The sequence below is a fragment of the Mixophyes fleayi genome, chromosome 5, assembly GCF_038048845.1.
Source record: "Mixophyes fleayi isolate aMixFle1 chromosome 5, aMixFle1.hap1, whole genome shotgun sequence".
In the NCBI taxonomy this organism is placed as follows: Eukaryota; Metazoa; Chordata; class Amphibia; order Anura; family Limnodynastidae; genus Mixophyes; species Mixophyes fleayi.
The window spans coordinates 161498322-161520357 of record NC_134406.1 but is presented as its reverse complement, the minus strand read 5'-3'; the positions used below and the strand labels follow the sequence as shown (position 1 = coordinate 161520357).

At 37.7% G+C, this 22036-nt stretch overlaps 1 protein-coding gene across 2 annotated transcripts in view; it reads left to right on the top strand.

Moving 5' to 3' along the window:
* The window catches only part of DROSHA (drosha ribonuclease III), a 187997-nt gene that overhangs the window by 125705 nt on the left and 40256 nt on the right, over window positions 1–22036 (top strand). For both annotated transcript variants that reach the window (XM_075212935.1, XM_075212934.1), the window contains one exon: window positions 8440–8539. In XM_075212935.1, the coding sequence (XP_075069036.1) occupies window positions 8440–8539 (100 nt within the window). The remainder of the gene's footprint in view (window positions 1–8439; window positions 8540–22036) is intronic.

Sequence of the window (22036 nt, the reverse complement as noted above, 5' to 3'; positions counted from 1 at the left end):
GCTTTCACAACCTGGTACTAGATTCATGTCTGGATCCTGGCATGTTGGGACCTGTTTGGAAAATGTATAGGTACATTAAATATGAAAAGCAGAGCAATAAATGACCACAGAAAATATAGAGAATAAGGAGGCACCCTGGTGTCCGCCACGCAATACAGAGGGCACCCTTGTGTCTGCCACGCAATGCAGAGGGCACCCTTGTGTCTGCCACGCAATACAGAGGGCACCCTTGTGTCTGCCACGCAATACAGAGGGCACCCTTGTGTCCGCCACGCAATACAGAGGGCACCCTTGTGTCCGCCACGCAATGCAGAGGGCACCCTGGTGTCCGCCAGGCAATGCAGAGGGCACCCTGGTGTCCGCCAGGCAATTCAGAGGGCAACCTGGTGTCCGCCAGGCAATGCAGAGGGCAACCTGGTGTCCGCCATCTCAAGTTGGTGGTCTCCAGGTAAAATAGCGGCAATAATTGAGATCATGTGAAAAAAATTATTTGACACGCTGCAGGTATATTGCTTTCTGTAAAGAAAGTTCCTGACCTTCAACAGGAATCTCAGCAGAATGAGGCATTGGAAGGTTTTGTTTTTAACTGGATATCTACCCCTATACATCCGCAGTCAAATGGACAGATTGAGAAAACCGTTAAACTTACAAGAAGAGATCACTTTATCACTATAGTGGAATACAGAAATACAGCTGACCACAAATATATATATATATATATATATATATATATATATATATATATATATATATATATATATATATATATACACAAGTTAACCCGTGCATGATACTCATGCATTCTAGTCAAATCAAGCTACTTAAGGTGTTAAAAAGGTTCTTGTCATGCATTTGGGCCTAGCCCAGGCCTCCTCGGGGGAAGAGCGTTACTTCCCGACGCAAGCGCCCTTTTTTAACGTGGTTTTGTCCACATGTCGACACCTCATCATTTTTAAAAACTCCCCACTGTCACCCCCGGCAACCACCAACCACTCCCAACTGTCACGTCTCCTTCAAGAAATATATAGGTCAGTGTATAACTCTGCCCAGCAGGTGGCGCTGCAGCTTGGTTTGTTTTTTTCCACACACGCCACTAGGCATTTATATAGTAGAATATATATATATATATATTTTGAGGTATAAAGGAAAAGAAAAAAGACAATGTTCCTTTTATTACCAACTAATAATTGTTGTGAGAACAGAATAAGATCTACAATTAATAAACGCTAGGAGATTCTAAGAATGAATCCTATACTGGTAAATATCTTACCAGACAAACCAGATATTTAGTTCAGAAAGAGTAAGAAGTTAAAAGACATCTTGGCCCCTAGCATGCTTCCTGAAATATGTAACGATACTAACAAAACATTTCTTGATTTTAATGGTTTCATTAAGTGTAATCACTGTAATATCTGCAAATATGTGAGTTCAGACAGAAAGGTGTTCTATAATTTTAATAATAGCGCTAAGTATACTATCAAACAATGTATGAATTGCCAAACATCCTCAGTGATTTACCTGTTAGAATGTTCCTGCGGATTCACAAATGTGGGAAAAACTAAAAGACCTCTGATGTTAAGGATACAAGAACATGTTCGGAATATTAAAAATAGAGTAAAGTACTTTATGCATAAAGTACTTTATGCATAAACATAATGCAAACCCCAACTACATTACTTTTAAGGGGATCGAACATGTGTCTTTGGGACCTAGAGGGGGAGATATCCAAACTAAATTATCCAAGAGAGAGATGTTTTGGATATTCCGACTTAGCACTCTAGCCCCATCTGGTCTTAACGAGGGGTATGAAATAGCCCCCTTTTTATGAATACAGTTCCCAGGTTTATATTTTATATATGTTATATTTTATATTTTTTATACTTTGTTTTTATCTATATGTATTTTTTATATTATATTTATATAGGTTATATTTTGTATATTTCTTATCTCTATGTTATTTATTGCCATTTGAATCTTACCCCAGGCTTGTACCTATTCTGAGGCTTAATATACTGACTGGCAGTTTTTTAAGAAGTTATCTGGCACGCATATGCACACACCCTTGTTTTGGAATCACAATTTCTAAAAATAGTACACCATGGGCGCCTTTCCCTGCTGTTTTATATTTTATATTTGCCGGCAGCTTTACCATCCGAATTTGAAGGGAGGCTGGCACTTTGTTTGAAGAAGGTGTCTGGGTGTGAATTCACATTGGACTATTACCGATACAATCGTGAACTGAGCGCCAGAATTATCGATATTGACTCTATATATATATATATATATATAAAATTATGCACACACACTGCCATATATCATCATCATCACCATTTATTTATATAGCGCCACTGATACAGAGAGCTCATTCACATCAGTCCATGCCCCATTGGAGCTTACAATCTAAATTCCCTAATACACACACACACACACACACACACACACAGACTAGGGTCAATTTTGATAGCAGTGCTGCCCATATATACAAACATACATACATATACAATGCCAGGCAAGTATAACTCCCCCATCGGCCACTTGTACTTACCTGCTGCCATCCATTCTCTCCAGACTGATAGCTTCGTGGCCGAGTTCTTTAATGACAGGCAGCCTAGCCACAGTCTGATTTTATGCCAGGCTGACTGTCTCCATTGGTGAACGGGTAGGTCCGATTAGGTCCGCCTTTTCTCCCATTTGGCTGCGCCCCTCCCGACAAGTTAAAGAAAAAAAATTAAAGAAGAGGAGAAAAAAAAGTTGTTGGTCTGCAGTGCGTTCCCGGTCCCCGGTAATTAGTACCCCCCCCTCTGTGTGTTTCATATAAGTTAACTATATATATACAAGATGTCAGATGGAAGCAAAGATAAGTATGGTGTAATTAGTGTAAAACAGAAAATTTAGAGTAAAGTGTTGTATCATCTGTCTGACCACAAATTGCTAAATGGGCAGCACGGTGGCTTAGTGGTTAGCAATTTTGCCTCACAGCACTGGGGTCATGAGTTCAATTCCCAACCAAGGCCTTATCTGTGGGGAGTTTGTATGTTCTCCCTGTGTTTGCGTGGGTTTCCTCCGGGTGCTCCAGTTTCCTCCCACACTCCGAAAATATACTAGTAGATTAATTGGCTGCTAACATATTGACCCTAGTCTGTCTATGTGTGTGTGTTAGAGAATTTAGACTGTAAGCCCCAATGGGGCAGGGACTGATGTGAATGAGTTCTCTGTACAGTGCTGCGGAATTAGTGGTGCTATATAAATAATGGATGATGATGATGAATCCATAAATATATAATAATATATAAAAAAAAAATGAACAAAGGCGGTGTATCCCTCAATACACCAATCAATGTGAAAAGTCCTCTGTTGTTTTCTCACAGAGCCAGAACTCTTAGTCACAGATCAGAGTTAGTGGAGAAATTGTGTTTTGGCAATAGACAAGTGTAGCTTGATTCTTTTCTCAGCATATGTATTCGCTATTTGTGGTCACAACAGACTACAACACTTTATTCTGAATTTTTTATTTTATTTTAATTAAACACTTGCTTATCTTTACTTGAGTATGAGCTTATATAGTTACTTGAATTTTATTTTGGGAAGAGACACTCCCCAATATATAGTTAATTTGACAGCATATATGAATATTTCTAATTCTCCATAGACAGACCCCTAAAACATTTAAAATGTTCCATGTGTGTGACATGAGAGAGGTGAGTGACGCAGAGCCCTAATTTTAGATGTTTTTATCATCTAGGAAATTACAAAGACATATCACTTAATATATATTTATATTTTATTAAATACTGTTTTCTAAATAGTATTAAAAGCATCTAAAATTAAGGCTTAAATTAATTGAAATCTATAAAAATCATATCATTCAATATTATCAAAAACATAGGTTAGATATCAAACGGCAACATGAAGATATTCATCTATAAATATTTAATACATTTATTCTGCAAACTTCTCCAGTTTAGTACTAACCATAGACAAAATACAGTGATATCTTGCTAAGCATGCACTCTTTTTTTTTTTTTCTTTTCCCCCCAGATTAAAGACTACATCCATCCTATAATAACGTTTCATGTCCTATCTGTAGCATGGGACCATTGAGGTCATCACCCCATTTAGTCCTTTAGGGATTGGACTTTGTATATACTTGTTCTTTTATTTGTTTTCTGTAGTCACGGGGTCACTCTCTGGGAGTCATCTGCTGCCCCTGCCCCAGTCAGGGAGAAAGTAGGGTGTTCTCTATAGTTCGTTCTAGCATTGAAACTCTGTTTTCTACCTGTCCAGAAATCCTATTGACCTTGTCTGTACAGATTGTAGATTTTTTTTATATGTGCTGTATTTATACTACATATATAGTATCTTAGTTTTTTTTCTTTTTAACTGTGTATTTGTGTTGATCCTCTAAATATTGACCTCAATGCTACTACACCCATTCCCACTATATCACACAGGCAAAGGATATTTGAAGTTCTACTCTAGTCTCCATTTTGGTTTATATTTTCCTTAATTTTGCAAATTTCTTTTTTCACCTTTACTACTCCAATCCCTTTCCATTTGTACATATTCACTAACTCCCTAAAACAATATGGGTTATTTTTCTGTCAATATACACAGACAAATGTTGTTCATATTCAATGCTTTGTGCCAAGTCACTTGAATATCTTTGCTGTCAAGATAACAGCACAAAATAGCCATACTTCTTAGATCCTCTTCTGGTATAAATGTAAGATTGTAAAATATTTAATTCATTTCACAACGATGTGGGATTTTTGTTTGGTCCTCTATATATTTTGTCTTTGATTATGAAGGATCCAATAATTGTATTGGAAAACAATAAGTCAGCCAGTGAAGGCAGGCAGGACAGGTATTCCAAATTCTGGCAGGGCTCATGGTCGTTGCCGGTTATAGCATATTTTAATGCTTATCTAACCCTATACCACATAAACATAACACAACCTAGTTTTGTTCTAATTTATCTGTCCCAGCAAGTTTTAATGCCATCTGCAATTTTACAGTGACACCTTAGAAAGTCCAATGGTGTTTATTTGATACTTAAAAAATACATGTGTACTACTGAGCCAGTTGAACAAAATTTAAGCCTCTCAAGATATTAGATATAAAATATAATTAAGGAACTCCTTTTTAATTATGTAATCAATAGTTTTGTCTAGTTCCCCACTAATGTCACTTATTATCAAATCACAGCCAAATGGGGAAGTTGTATCCTAAGTCAGTATGAATTTACTGCAACCAATAAGCACATAAAGATGGATCAAGCGTTAAATTTACATTTCACATAACACTTCTTGAATCACTGTTACGTCCGTAATTATCGTCTGTAATAAAATTTCTCTGATGCGATTGCTGTGGTTCCAAAGTACAAAGCATTTATTAGCAAAGAATAACAAGGCAAAGTTTGGTATACATACGCGTGCGATCATTGGCACCAACTCAAGCCTCAGTCAGAACTCTCTGGGGTCTGAAGCCAGAGGTGAACAATCTATACACTACAATTGTAAAAGTTATGACATCACAGTGACACAGTTATAATTGTAAGGTCTTCATTCATTGGGTGAAGGGTCTTGCACTCTCAGGTAGTCAATGTGACATTGGTGGACTCCTCTGGTCCTTGTTCTTAGGAATCTCAGATGTCCTTACTTCAGATTCCCACCCCTAGACCAGTTTAAACTGTTTTTTTATGATCCTTGTAAGTTGGCTGTTAGTATTTTAAAAGAAATGTTATTTAACTAGCATTCGCAAAGTGTGAACGCGACATAAATAGCACTGGAAACGTTCTCATGCAATTGCGAACAGATAGATACTAATCTCAATGTAATTTGTAAGTTTAGAACATATTTTAGCCTTTTCACCACATTATTTTATATGAAACCCAAATAAATAGATTAAACTTATTTGCATGTTGTTATTTGCAATAACAATTATTCGATTGCTTACTAATCTCATTGCAACTGATTGTGGTGTGTAGAAAATATCAATTACCACCTTCATCTAATTGTTTAACTTTAACACCCCTAAGGGGGTAACGGTTATGCCACATCTTTCATGGCTTTAGGGCAGAAAATGCTAAAAACAAAATTCCCATTGCACTCTAGTCTGGGTTTCATTGCATGATTTAGATGAGACCTGCAGCTTCTTTCACCCTTCTGCTAATTGCATTTAGCCCCAGTGATGAAAATGGCAGAATCTTTTCCTACTCAGCTAGAGGGACAACAAATCGGTCTATTCCTTGCTAAAATTTCTGATTTTTTTGCCCTTTGTTCAGGTGACAGGGTCACATTGACAAACATCCAAACATTTATTTATTCATTGTCTAATACATGGAAGAAAAAGAGCAATGCTGAAAGCACGTTTGTAGTCTTTCTCGGCAACTGTTATCAGCATGATCATTTGTATATGTGACCGAATGGCCTTACTCTGCCACTATGTCAGTGGGCTGCTAGTTTATGGGGTTCTCCTGACACCCGTAACTTACGGACCACTACTATAGACACCACTTGGCCAAACTAGCCAGTCTCCAACTACAAGTATGAACTGCGCACAGATGTAGGTATCACTGCCACCATGCTCTTTCATTGGCACATGGAACAGCTTCTAGGTATTGTGGTATCTGCTGCAGCTCCTTTTTCCTGGATGGATGGATCCTTTTGACCGCATACTTTGGATCAGGACTACTTGATATCTGGCAATTCATTGAGTTAGGTCTCTGGGTTCAATACAGGACAGCCAGGGGATGGATGAGAATGTTAGCTCATATCCCAGGAACAGACATGAATGTCTTTAAGCTTGTCTTTCATACAGATTTCACACACCTGAAGGGGGATGAACCAGGTACCTTACCGTTTAGCCTATCCAGGCTGACCCCTTCGTATGACACGAGGGAGCAGATTAAATTATACTCTGTTAACCACACCTCATTCCCGGTCCACACGCTACCACTAATTCTGGGCTGTGACTTATAGGGCTTGTGTCCTGGGTTCTAGTGGTGCCTCCAAGCCAAATTTAGCTGCAGGAAGCTAGCAACCAGATCCCAGGTGCTGCTACTGGAACTGTAGTGTAATGCTTTGCCTCCTAGTGCTCCCAGGAAGAAACATGCCTTCTGGATTCAATTGGATCTTTTTGGTGTTATTTCACTCTGTGACCCTGCAGAGCCAATCGTCGCTGGATCTACTAGGGGCTGCTGCCACTGGTCCACCAGTTACTGGGACCCTCTGGTACCACCTCTGACTCCACCGTCTTCATCTTCCACCGTATCCACTAGACCACCAGGGTTAAGTGCATTTCGTTTTCTTAAGTGTAAAACTGCACTACCAGCTTTAGAATTAAAATAGCTAGGGGAAGAGGACAGAGGACCCTGCACTACCATATTTTACTATCTGGTAGTGCAATTTTAAAAAGATTAAAATATATTTTTAACCCACTTTATCTATAATTATTTTCAATTCTGTAATAAGCGCCACTGTTATTGTCATCATTTGTTATATATATATATATATATATATATATATATATATATATATATATATAAGAACTGTTGGTAACATTTGCAAATGTATGTGTAAAGGACATATACTTTGGCCTCACTGAACTCACTACAGCAATTCTTCGGATTGCTTCATTTTAAGGTGGAGTTTAAAGCACATATTGTATTGGGTAGAGGCAGTCATATCACCAGAATATGTACAGTAGCACATAGTATTTCGGGAGATGTGTGCTGATTGTTTGTGAGATTTTGGTCCCTCTAATTGTTTGATTGTGTAAGGGAGAACAGAAAGGCATGTGATAGAGGTAGTTTTGGGATGTTAAGGGAAGCCATAGACAGAGTTTGATAGTGGCAGAAAAAGGGTCCTCTGAAGAGACTGATGAAGAGAAGATTGTGGTGTGAAACATACCTTTATATAAAAGTTAGTTCATGCTTGGCGTTTCATTATATATACAAACATGTATTGTGCAAGGTTCAAGTGTTCTTTTATGCTTTTAATTGGTTTTCTTATATCCTTTATTTTCATAATGTATTGTTCTTTGAGAAACACCATACTCTGGCTTTGAATATATTCACCTTGTATCTTTCTCTCTGCTTATTATTGAAAAGAGAAAATGAATCTGATTTGCTGGTGCTGGAGTAATTCTTCTCCAGAAAAGCATTTGACACCACTCAAGTTTCTGCTTTGGATATAACTCATTGATCTACATTTCACTCTCCTGACAACTGACTTCAACCTGTGTTTATTTAAGTACAATGCAGTAGAAGTGATGGATTAATAATGAATAATATCTGGCTGCAATCTATGTATATTCTACAACACACATAAATGCTAATGCCTATTGATTCCAATCACAAAGCAGTTTGATCATTTTTACCAACTGATTTCATTTTATATTTTGCTGGCTTTGATTTTCCATCATTTGTTTGCATTACAGTGTCCACCTGTACTATCTATTTCCCAGTCTGGAAGAAGGAGGATTGGCTACATATCGGACAGCTATAGTTCAAAATCAACATCTTGCTATGTTGGCTAAGGTATTAAAAAGCTTAAAATGTTGCTATTGGTCCACCACCCAAAAACAACAAAAATGTTATTTTCCACCAGCCCCTGCTCTACTTTCCTTCTGCTTTCACCACTACATTAAATAGTCTGTATAATGATAGATGCTACCTCGTTGCAATATTCAATTGTATTTACTGCTTGAAATGCAGCTCTTTATCATCCAAGATATTTAATATCCACAGACTCTTTCAAAGTATACTCATGTATATTTCAGTGCTTTTGCAATATTAGAGCTTTCTGCTGTGATAATACAGCACATTAAATCTTCGGCTCCCCAGGTGTTAATAATTATTGTTCTTCTCAAACAATAAAGGATCTGTTCATTAACTCTATTTACAATCAACATTGTTAAAGAGATTGTCACATAATATTTTGGTAGTTTGTCAAAAGTAAGACTTGCTAGGAAATTTTGTATTGTTTAATTTGAGAAGGGATAATCATGGATTAAGTGTTGTATGTCGAAGACTACAGTGATGTAAGTCATTAACTTTTCTCAGTCCCAGGGGCTTCTCCATGCAGACATTTTTCCAGGCATTCAGTCAGTTCTGTAATAGAGATCCAACAAATTCATTCAGTTCACTACTTAAAAATGACTGAGGCGTGGGGATGTGAGCAGGAGTACCAATTACAATCTATACTCACTTGAGAATTACTGTAATGTGGGGTGGGGGTTATAGTATAGTGTCTTAATGAAGTGAAGAAATAGGTGGTCTTTTGTCATTAAGTCTTCAATGAGGCAATTTTATTGCCTTTTGTAGTAAGAGTTGTGGTGCATTATTTACCCTCTTCATCCTAGTGGGTCTCCCATATTGTTATTGTAGTAGTAGTCTGAAATGATCTCCTACATTTCTAATTGAAATTACAACATTTTTATTAGTTTATCATTGAGCATCCAAGAGAACCTACCACTTGGACTGACTGATCAGGCCATAACTTTTATGGTGTTTCAGCATGGGACATTTATGTCCTTTAGTTCCATCTAACAAGTATATTTATCCTCAAGTAGGCAAAAATAAAATGTGTAATCACATGAAGAGAGGTTGAGAGGCACCTAAATGTCATATACATCTATCTCTCTTTTACTTGTTAAGGGTCTTTGAGTGGAAGTGAAAGGACAAATTGGTAGCAATGGTGGATGTGATTTATGATTGCCAGAACCAAGCCTCTCTGGGATTTGTATAGGGATTTTTCTTCACTTATATATTAGCCAGGGTGTCTTGTCTAAACCTCACTATTCCAGTAAAAAATAGTACAATTACTTATGTCATCTATCTGAGAAGCAGCAGTTGAAAGGGGATGGAATTACATTGGAGAATTGCTACTCCAGTAGACTTGTTTTGGTGGCAAAGTAAACATTGGACTATATTTTAGAAGACATAGGTGGGTGATTTGTGCTCTTGAAGTGGGACTTGTGGAGGAAAAGTTTGCATAATCATTGAAACACTAGATATTACTTTTTAGGGGAGATGAGTCCCTTGACACTGAGAGAGGCAATTATAATTGACATAATTACACTAAGACAGTGGGATGCCGGAACTAAAGAAGAGTATCAGTGGAGAGGAGGCCATTTTGGCTACCTCCTTCTCAACTGAAGTTAAGGGTTGAGAAAGATTAAAGGAAGTAGGAGAAGATTGAGGTAATGCGTGAAGTGGGGGGAGGGTTGTTTAGAAGGTTGTGTAGTGGAGTAGAAACGATCTACCAAGAGGAAAATACAAGAGGTAGTGATGAATAGTTGGAACTCTTCTTTGGACAGAGGTGGATACCTGGGTTTAGGTGAGGTGTAAGGAATGAAACAAAGTACTAATGGTGAGGGGTTATAGTAATCCATATTTTTGGCCACTGGAGAGAATATTTTATACTTTGATATCAAAGGAGACTGTGTTCCCCTCCCCAGGCAAATCCAAATAATAAAGACAATGACTGCTTGACGAAGGTGAGGGGGTACATGGTCGCATGTACTGGTGTTGAAAATTATCCTACATGGGGGAATAGCGTGTGTGTATATGTGTGTGTGTGTATATATATATATATATATATATATATATATATATATATATATATATATATATATATATATATATATATATATATATATATATATTTCATATTTTTTTACGCACACACTATATATATATATATATATATATATATATATATATATATATATATATATATATATATATATATATAATGTATACACACATGTGTCTAATCTAAATCAGATTGTTCACCTGTAAGTGTCAGTTTATCAGTTTATGAGCTCATCAGCTGGAGAGAATTAAATACACAGTAAGTTCTGCGTTTACATTTAGCTCTGCTTTATTAGTTACAAGTCCATATCTCTACAGCACAAAATCACGTGTTACAGAAAACTACACCCCAAAAGGTTTTAACCACTCATGCTTCCCCTACACAGTTCTTGGTACATTCTCTCATTTTCACACAGGAATAATCCCCAGGGGGGAGTTGGTTTATCTCCTCTCTGCCACATCCAAGTTCATGTGCATAGTTCTTGCAAACAATGAATTACTCTTACAAGCTAGCAGTATCTAATCTGTCTTTAAGCTATAAGAGAACAAAATGGCTATAAGGCAACAAGATGGCGTCAAATGGTAATAGGATACACTCCCTGGCGCTCAAAAGAAAAATAAGAATAAGAAAGAAAATAAATGTAAATGAGTTTATATGTGGCTAGTATAAAAAACAATCAATAATTAAGTGAATACCACAATGTGCTAAAGCCAGATAAATAGCATACTTATACACATAACATAAAGAATAAAAAATGTAATATGTCTGCAGACATTACCACACAGCAATATGCAAAAAGAAAAAAATGATACCAAAATAATAAATAAAACCAGATCCAAAATAAAAAAGGAGATGAAGTAATCATGCGGATTGTATAAATTGAGTAGAGATATCTGATCCCTATTGGGTCTGCAACGGAACTTCCATACAATGCTGCCTTAAATCGTCAAGCAGCCATCCATACAATGCTGCCTAAATTGATTTTTGTGTACTTCTAACAAGATGGCGTCAGCTTAGCAAAATCACATTTCTCATTCTCATACTACTTGAAAATAAACTTACTCTGCTACTTTAAACTTATTCAGTGTATTTTAGGCTTTACTTTCTAGTGCTGTATTGTTGACACTTTATGGTTGGAAAAGAAACAAAAGCAAATTGAAAGTAAATGATACCTATGTATATGATTGTTGGTTCCTGTTTTTAAATTGTGCAGTCATGGTGAGTACATTGCTAATGTCGATTGTGTGGGCTTGTTGAATCATAGTGATTACATTGAGGTAAATTGAGGCCTGACCACGGTTTATACAGAGACATCATTGTAAATTGGGAGATATTTATTTACTTCCAAACTCAGAGAATATGTTCTTATAACTGGATTTAACACACTAATCATGAATGCAGGTTACATCCTCCATGATGGACAGGTCACATACTCTCCCGTCTTCATAAATATGGAATTCCTAAGTTAATGCTGCTGCATTGGAATGTGCTTTTCAATTTTTACCTATATAACTTATTTATTTTGTGGCTCACAATATCTTCGTCTCATAGAACTTGGTAACAAGACACAGTTATTGAACTATGTGGAAGTAGGTACACTGTTGCCAAATACCCAAATAAATTGCTTAGGAACAAATGTTGTTTTTTTTGTTTTTTTTAAATGGCACCTTTTTATATACTAAAATGTTCCAAAATTACTGTTTCATACATGTTTACGTATTTGCCTGTTTATTACAGATGTGAATCATTCTTTCATAACTTAAAATAATGTATGTAGTAAAATAAATCTCTTGACACTAAACTTTCTGATCAGAGAAAATTTTTATTAAAATTCAGATAGATAGTGCACACCCCTAATCTATCAGCAGAGTTGCAATATAGCTTTTGGTATTGGACTTCACATAGAAAAAAGAATCAACTGCACTGATGTTTTAGACAGCCTTCAATTACGTGTTCCACTTACCCTTTATACACCTTCACGATGCTGTGCAAGGTTTTAGCTGCTCATTACATGTTAAAGTATTGACAAGTGTTTCTACCTTCTCCTTCAAAAGGTCAAATTGTAACACCACAAAAAAGCAAAATCCACACAGTACTTAAATTTAGAGGCATGTAAACACTTTGCCAAGTAAAATACCAAGGGCCTGAGTCATTAATGCACACATACTGGGCGCATTGTGTGTTTGTTTTAAATGGAACGTAAATCAGCTCTGCATATTCCCGAAGTCAACAAGGAACGGATCTAAAGATACCTGTAGTGTTGACTATGGGTGTAGGTTTACTCTGCTCTTCAATACCTATGTGGAATATAAAATCAAAGAAATATGCGCAGAAAAAAAATATTAAGCAATTATTGTTGCCTGTAAATAATATAGTCATTTATGATTATAAATGGAGATTTTAAAAAAAAAAAAAATCACCTTGGAAAAACATTTATTAGGCTGTCCTTAATGCCTTATGTAGATAAAATACATTTTTTACAGTTGCCCATTATGGCAAACACATGTTTTCGCATACATACTCAGCTGTCAGTTTCAGACTTTGAAGAACACTGCTACCCCTCCTCTTTCTTTTCTACCTATGATGTGCCCAACTGCCCTAGAGACTGCCAAGAGCTGTGCTACCCCTTCTGTGTCCCTCTGTGAAATGGCGCTGGATCGTCGGGGAGTACGGTACTTATAGAATCCAAAACTCCTGAGATCCGACGACATAACAATGACGTTTTGTCTCGTTTTCAATTCCAAGGGCGCGCAAGAGTGCCCTTGGAATTCAAAACGAGTACTGAGCCGGCTCGGATCTGCTAAGTTCGGGTGTGTTCAGTTCTCGGGGAACCGAGCCTGAGCATCTCTAATTTAAAAATGTTTTGTTTTAAGAGGAAGCAGCACTTTCTTAGTTGAAAGTCTGTAAAACAGGTTTGGTGCATGATAGAAAAGATGTAAGCTCGTATGAGCAGGGCCCATCTTCCCTCCTGTCTCCATACCTGTTCTTCCGCTCCGTCTCTACTGTATTTGCCTGCCTGGAGTTTCTGAAGTACTGGTACTTTGTGTTTATTGTTCTGTACTGTTTTACCCTGTATAGTCTACTGTTTGTACCTTGTACAGCGCTGCGGAAACCTTGTGGCGCCTTACAAATAAACAATAATAATAATAATTGTTGAAATTGGTACATGTATGAAAATCCCTGTTTGTATACTTTTGAAATTGTTTCATCAGTAACATTGCATTTCTCTTAGTTCAGACCCCTATTGGACACATCAGATCAGTCATTTCAGGTCATGGTGATATGCAAATTAAAAACCCAATGCATCACTATAAAAGATCTGCAGAAGGATCTAGTTGATGCTGGAGTGTTCAACACAACATTGTTTCTATAAATATAACCTGCAAGGAAGAGTTGTCAGAGCGAAACATTGCCCACAGCCTCATCACAAAAGTCAGTGTCTGTATGAAGTATGAAAAAAAAAAATACCTAGATGTGCCTGAAACTTTTTGAAGCAAAGTTCTGTGGTCTGATGAAGCAAAAATTAAACATATGGTGTCTGTTATGCTCATTCTTGCCAACTCTCCCGGAAAGCCCGGGAGACTCCCGAAATTTGGGTCAGTCTCCCGGGCCACCGCGGGAGCTGGCATTTCTCTCGCATCCCGGATCTCCCTTGTTAAAATGACGCGATTCACAGAGAATCGTGTCATTTTGCCCCCTCCCCCGCAACAAAATTAAATTTTACTTGTGGGGGCGGAGCCAAAATTATGCTTTTCGAGGCGCCCCGCCCCCACCCGCTCATTAGTCACGCCCATCTCCCAGACGTCGCCTACTGAAAGGCGGGTATGGTTATGCTTTGGGGTTATGTGGCATAGAAAGTATTGTGTAGGTGTTATACTTGTAATATCGTAGCAATTCTGATTCCCTTGGTAGAACCAACAACCTTCCTCCTTATCAGCTGCATGTTCTCAACAGGATTTTTCATATCTGATTATAACAATTATTTTTTTTCAGCAAAGGAGTTATATTATTAAGTATTGACTCACCTAGTGCCCAAACTTTTGAACATGCCACATTCACTGTGTGTTTCACTTTTTTATTGCTGGGTTTTTTTTCTGTTAAATTCAGCAATTAAATTGTAATTGTGAATGTAAAAGTGCAAAAACGTCATGTTTTAGTTTGAAAGTTGTATTAAACTTTTTCTTTCCTCTAATTGATTCAGTGAAACATGCAATTTGATCAGGAGTGCCAAAACTTTTATCCACAACTAGTTTTTTTCGCACAAGCATATTTGTTTTTATAAGTGGGGAAAATAAAGGATTTATTTGATAATCTCTTTTTGACTCTTCAAAATGTTGGAAGGTATGGCAATATAGGCCTTGTATTATTTACTCTGGTCTCTATTGATGAAAATTCCCATGTATATTTTCTTTGGATTTAATTTAGTCTCTTTGCTTGCCACCATTGAAACATAAAAACTCATGACAAGAAAACACAGGATAGGCAGATTCAACTGTTTTGTAATTAAAAGTAGATCAGTTATACTAACTGGACAGCCCTGTGTTTAGTATTCTTAATGGCCTCGGTCCCTGCGCTTTATTGTAAGATGTTTCGAAGAACATTAATTCTGCCTGGTTACTCTATTCAGGGATGCAGCAATTCCTATGTATTGAAATAGTATGTCAGTATATCCTTATTATCTTTATATGGAAGACACAGAAGCATTAATTGTGTTGCATCTACCAGACAGTAGAAATACATTACAGATCCTCCTTGACTATAGTCACATCTATGTATGTCTTCTTTCTGCCTGTGCTCAATAAGTTCTTTGCAGGCATTTTAACCTGAAACACAATATGAATATTCAACAAGTTAGGTGAAGAGTGTGTTAAAAAAATTCCAATGCAATCTTAAAACTTGAACTTTTAAGGACAGACCTCCGAAAGCGGACAAGTATTGCTATAATCTGTAATCGCATGTCTCTCAAACAGTGGTAGCATTAGCCACTAATGAACCGTATTTTAATTATTGGCTAAGCCTATAAAAGTACTGCCTCCTCTTTCTGCAGGTACACTTTACAGTCATGACCAAAAGTTTTGAGAATGACACAAATATTATATTTCACAAAGTCTGCTGCCATTGTTTTTATGATGGCAAATTGCATATTCTCCAGAATGTCATGGAGTAATCGGATGAATTTCAATGTCCTTCTTTGCCATGACAATGAACTTTTCCCATAACAACATTTCCACTACATTTCTGCCCTGCCACCAAAGGACCAGCTGACATCAGGTCAGTAATTCTTTTGTTCACACAGGTGACAGTGTTGACGAGGACAAGGCTGGAGATCACTCTGTCATGCTGATTGAGTTAGAATAACAGACTGGAAGCTTTAAAAGGAGGGTGGTGCTTGAAATCATTGTTCTTCTTTATTTAACCATGGTTACCTGCAAGGAAACACATGCAGTCATTATTGCTTTGCACAAAAATGGGCTTCACAGGCAAGAATATTGCTGCTAGTGAGATTGCAACTAAATCAACCATTTATCGGATCATGAAGAACTTCAAGGAGACAGGTTTAATAGTTGTGAAGAAGGCTTCAGGGCGCCCAAGAACGTCCAGCAAGCGCCAGGATCGTCTCCTAAAGTTGATTCAGCTGCGAGATCGGGGCACCACCAGTGCAGAGCTTGCTCAGGAATGGCAGCAGGCAGGTGTGCGTGCATCTGCATGCACAATGAGGCAAAGCCTTTTTGAGGATGACTTGGTGTCAAGAAGGCTAGCAAAAAAAAAAAGCCACTTATCTCCAGGGAAAACATCAGGGTCAGACTTATATTCTGCAAAAGCTATTGGATTGCTGATTCCCCTTTCAGATTGTTTGGGCCATCTGGAAAAACGCTTGTCTGGAGAAGAAAAGGTGAGCGCTACCATCAGTCCTGTGTCAAGCCAACAGTAAAGCATCTTTAGACCATTCATGTGTGGAGTTGCTTCTCAGTAAAGGGAGTGGTCTCACTCACAAATTTGCCTAAGAACACAGCCATGAATAAAGAAAGATACCAAAACATCCTCCAAGAGCAACGTCTCCCAATCATCTAAGAACAATGCCTTTTCCAGCATGATGGAGCACCTTGCCATAAGGCAAAAGGGATAACTAAGTTGCTCGGAGATCAAAACATTGAAATTGTGGGCCCATGGTTAGGAAACTCCCCAGGCCTTAATCCTATTGAGAACTTGTGGTCAATTCTCAAGAGGCGGGTGGACAAACAAAAAACCTACAAATACTGACAAACTCCAAGCATTGATTAGGCAAGAATGGGCGTCCATCCGTCAGTATGTGGCCCAGAAGTTTATTGACAGCATGCCAGGTCGAATTGCAGAGGTCTTCAAAAAGAATGGTCAATACTTCAAATATTGACTCATTTCATAAAATGAATGTAATTGTCAATAAAAGCCTTTGACAATTCTGTAATGCTTGTAATTTTACTTCAGTATACCAATCTCAAAAGTCCCAATCTCGAGAACATATTAATAATGATATACAGTCTATTGAAACCAAGACCTGGTTGTCATTAAAGCCTGGAGTTTATCATTAAAGTCGATGTGACATTTGTCATTTCCTTCTGTTGGGTGAATAATTTATGCATCCTATGACTGTCTTTCTTATAGAACTAGGTAACACCTGATGGGTGATAGCTGCTTACTCGTTTACATCTTTATTTGCCCATGTAATGCTTTTTGTGGGTGTAGCGAACATAGAGGAATTACAGTTATAAGGATTAAACCATCACATAATTGTGGGGAATAAGGCCTTAATCCTAACTGCATTGTAAATACTGGGTATCAAATGTAGCCCTTTAGAGTTTGTGTTCTCCGTAAGTCAAACACCAATGACTACAAAGTAGAGCTCTGCTCTCAAATAGTCTGTGTTTATTCAGTGGCTCTACACATCCCTTTTTAATTAGATAAGTGTCACCTTTTAGTGAGTGAACAGATTCAAAGGCCCCTGGGGTGAGCTACATACTAACATAGGAGAGTTTTTTGACACCGAGAGAGACTCTAAGGAGCCATTCATAGCTTGAAATCCTTGTAGACAAAGGCAACACATGAACGCTATCTATGCAGGTTGTCACGGTTGGCTATGCTGGAAATAAGATCCCTAGGCTCTGCTGGGCATGGCTAGGCCCACCCACAGGCACAGATCCTAACAGGAAGGTGGTTTTCACCAGGAACCCCTGCAAGGAAGTATGGACTTAGCGACGCCAAATCTGCAGGTCGTGGCCCCACGAATGAGTGGACAGCAGAGCGATGTGGAGGAGCCAGGAGCTGCTAGGAGGCGACACTGGTACCAGTAGGTAAGTGGTTAGAGACACTGGAACAGTGCTAATACAGTGATGGCTGCAGAGGTGCATGCAGCAATGGTGACCCTAGACCACAACAGAGGACTCACAGGAACAATAGTAGCTTGAAAGGCAGTGGAGAGAGAACGATGCTGACACGATGTAGTATTCAGGAGGTGATAACTGACATACTTGGAACAGCAGTGTTTCTATATGGACCAGAAGCTGAGGACAGACAGAGGTACCTATGATAACATATGGACAACAGTTGAGGAGTCACAGGAGCAACAGCTAGTCTGAGAGGAAGCGATTGGAGAACTGAGGCTGTTACGTTGTAGTATTCAGGAGATGGCAATAGAGATACTGGAACAGCGGTAGTTCAACACAGGCCACGAGCTGAGAGCAGACTGAAGTAGCAGTGGTAACTTGGAACAACAGCTGATGAGTCTCAGAAGTAATAGCACCTCAGAGAGGTAGCGATGCGAGAACCGAAGCTGTCACGATGCAGTACTCTGGAGATGTTAATAAAGATACTGGAGCAGCGATAGTTCAACCCAGTCCACGAGCTGAGAACAGACCGTCAGAAGCACACGCAAACCACAAGCAGAACAGGAACCAGAACCACAGGCTGCACAAAGTGAGCTTGAAGAACAGGTGTCAGACAGGTGAATCCAGGAGGTTTAAATAGTACTCCAATAACTCATGGCCAATAAGGAAAGGGAGGAGTACCTGATCTGACTGTAGAGCAACGTATGGTGTCAGCCTGACGCCAGGACATGCAGGCTTCATGATCTGTGAGAGACAGGTGACGAGACAGGTGCCCGTATGCGGGACCGAAGCGTGACACAGGTATATAGAAATATGAATTTCAAAGAAAATGCCTTCATGTTTTGGGAAATCCGTGTGCTACTCAATACTGAGGAACAAAAAATACACCAGGGTTGTAAATTACAGGTAAATGCCCTTCTGCTCCACGGGAGGTTTCTGTCCTCCGTGAGCTCGCCTTAGTCACAGGTCTTTGGGAAAGGTATGTCGTATTGTTATAATTCCATCGTGTTTATAAGGAGTTCTGTCTCTGGGATATATCCAAGAGAATTTAAGACAGTTCAAAACCTTAGGGATATTATTTGGGAGGTTGCAGCCTCCTTCACAGCTGCTTGACCTTGTTTGCTGAACAAAATTTATTAATTTATATATTTTTGTCTAACTATTTATATATAATTTTGGCGCCATTTGCAAAAGTATTTTTTCTTGTTTTGTGCAAAACCTTAGGGATAGTTTGAACAAACCCTAGATGACACCCAGGTGTCTGTGTTGGGAAAGGGACCAGCTAAATCTGTAGCTTGAACAATAAGTGAGTATGAGGTTTAGGCTGGAATCCTGTGTGTTCCCTTACAGTAAGCTTCCAAGTCACGAGTGCGGTATGTGACTGGTAAACATATTTAGGAGAGGTTTCCAGACAAAATAGAGGTGATATATTGTTTGACTGTGAGAATTTATGATGAGTTATTAAATCAGTGAGTGGCTATACATGACAGTGGGTAAGACGAGAATGTTAAATGAATGTGTCGATCTTCATTGTTCATCTATCAAAAGCTCTCGGCAATATGGATGTTGCCCATAATCTCAATATACCACCTCTGAGACATTTCATCCAGATGGGACATACACTGCTTAGCTACTGGGCTATCTCATGTATGCATTAGACATGGGAGAGGAAGGGGGACACAGTGGATAGCTTTGCATCACTATATCTTTGTATTTTATTAAATAGTATAAAAAAACATCTAAGATTAGGGTTAAAATAATTTAAACATATTAAAATACCTAAAAGCTGGGTGGCCCTCAGCCATTGTTTTCCATATCATCACTTGTAAATTTCTACTTCAACCACTTTGTGTGTGTGTGTTTTACATTGACATAATACAATGTAACATTTATATTATAATTGCTAAATATATGGAATAATATATAATTTGTGTTTAAATTCGTTTTAACTCAATGGTACATTTACTTTTAACAAACCTATCTACATAACTGTGCTGAAAACTCATGCAAATGACTGTTTATTTGAATTGTTATTACAAGCCAATAGCAGGAGTCAGGCGATCATTTACACTTGGTCACATCGAGGTGCTCCCCATTGTTTAGTCATGTTGTGATAGAAAGTGAGGGAGAATTTTAATCAGTTCTTTAGACCTATTTTGTACTGTACCATGTCCCTGAAGGCAATAAAGGAAATGAAGTAAAAAGAAAAATACATGCTCTCTGAAACCTGCATGGTTTTTATTTGGTGCAAAATAGAAAGTAATGGATCAGTCTGTGCAGGGGAAATATAAATACAGCAGCTAAGATGGTGTCATAAACTCTCCACTGTAATGTGACAAGAGAGAGATTGGAGAGGTTGACATTGACTCCGCTATTAGTTCATTTTAGCCAAAGTAGAGAGTGGTGGGTTTTGCTTTGTTTTTCTTGTTTTTTGTTTGTTTTTAGTTTTCTGTGATGTGACTATTTAGAGAACAAAAAATAGATAATTGTCTGCTTAATCAAATCCACATACTTGTTTTTTAGATGAACTAGATTGTGTATTCAATATTATATATATTTTATTTAATTCTTTATATGTACCATAATCATGCATGAGAAACAAGCTGGAGCAACTCTCCTTTTCTCTCCTTTTTACCAATAATGTATATAGCCTCCATCAATTCAAGAGATGAGTATTAGGATAAAGTAGTATATAGTATATATTCCTTATACAAGTTCCCAAACATAAATACATCTAGATAAACATATTATCGAATATACTCAAATGACAAATTACTTTGTAATGTATGAGTGGTGTGAATGCTTTATTAAGAGCTGTTCAAGATATCCTTCTCTTTCTCACTTTTATATCACTAGTCTCCAAAGAGAACAAAATCTTTGTCTATGGTAGCCATTTTGGGACATAACTCTTCTATACTATAGAGGAACAAATATACCTCACAGTTGTTCATACATTGTGTTTGGGCAATATTTTCTGCTTCTCCGTTTCATTTTTCTCTTCTCACATGCTGTCTAGTTTACCTCAGCCAAAAATACATTGGCCACAGACATTCCAGCCTCGTCTGACAAGAGACATTTCTGCCTCTCCTGTGTCTTGTTTGCCTTGTGCTATATTTTCTTTGCCTACCTTGACATGTCAGTCACCTTGTCTTTTGCCTGCTTGCCTGCTCCATTTGTGCCTCATCTCATCATATAGCATTACCATTACAATTAACAGTTTAAATGACTGTAATATTGCCTGAGCTAGCTGTATAACTCAGAAGCTTTAATTTTTCTTCTTTCTTCTTTTCTATTTTTGCCTTGCTTTTTTCATTCTCACATAAAAATTTGACAGTTCTGGCTATTTGAATTGAGTTTAATTAGTTAATTTGATAATAAAATCCAGAAAAGCTTTACGTTTTGGCATTTGCGTCTTTATAAATGTCACAATCGTTAGGATAGACCAAATTTGTATGTATAGAACTCCCCCTTTCTACACCCCACACACACTCACTGCTAATTTACTGATGAAAAAAAATATATATAAAACCAACTGTAGCCATTTTACAGATGAGAATCTAATCAGCCATAATGGGAAAATGTGGCATTAAAGTACAGTCACACAATTAAAACACTTCTTTCTTAACCTTTACATTTTAAGCAGATGAATATGCTCTTATTACAGAAAGAATGTTAGTGTTTAATTTTTTTTCAGTGAGTTTAGCACAAAAAAATGATCAAAGTACATTTGTGCCAATTTTGTAACCCAAAAAGCTGTGTGACAGGCAGTTATTTAATGTATCTTACAGTATAAGACATTTCAGATATGCCAATAAATATTTTATGACTCTGAATGTTAACAACGACATTGAACTATTCCATTGCATTAAATTGTCAGTTGTATTGTGGGTAGAGGGACTGCTTTAACCCAGTAGTTACTAATCTCATTTGTTCTGCATTTCTGTTTGAGAACATCCTGTGCTTGTAACGTTGTACTGTTTGGTCAGACTGTCTAATGCCCCTAAAATACATGTTCTGTTGTTTTTTTATTTTGTTTTTTTTTTCAGTAATTGAGATTTTATGCTTCTGTCTATATTT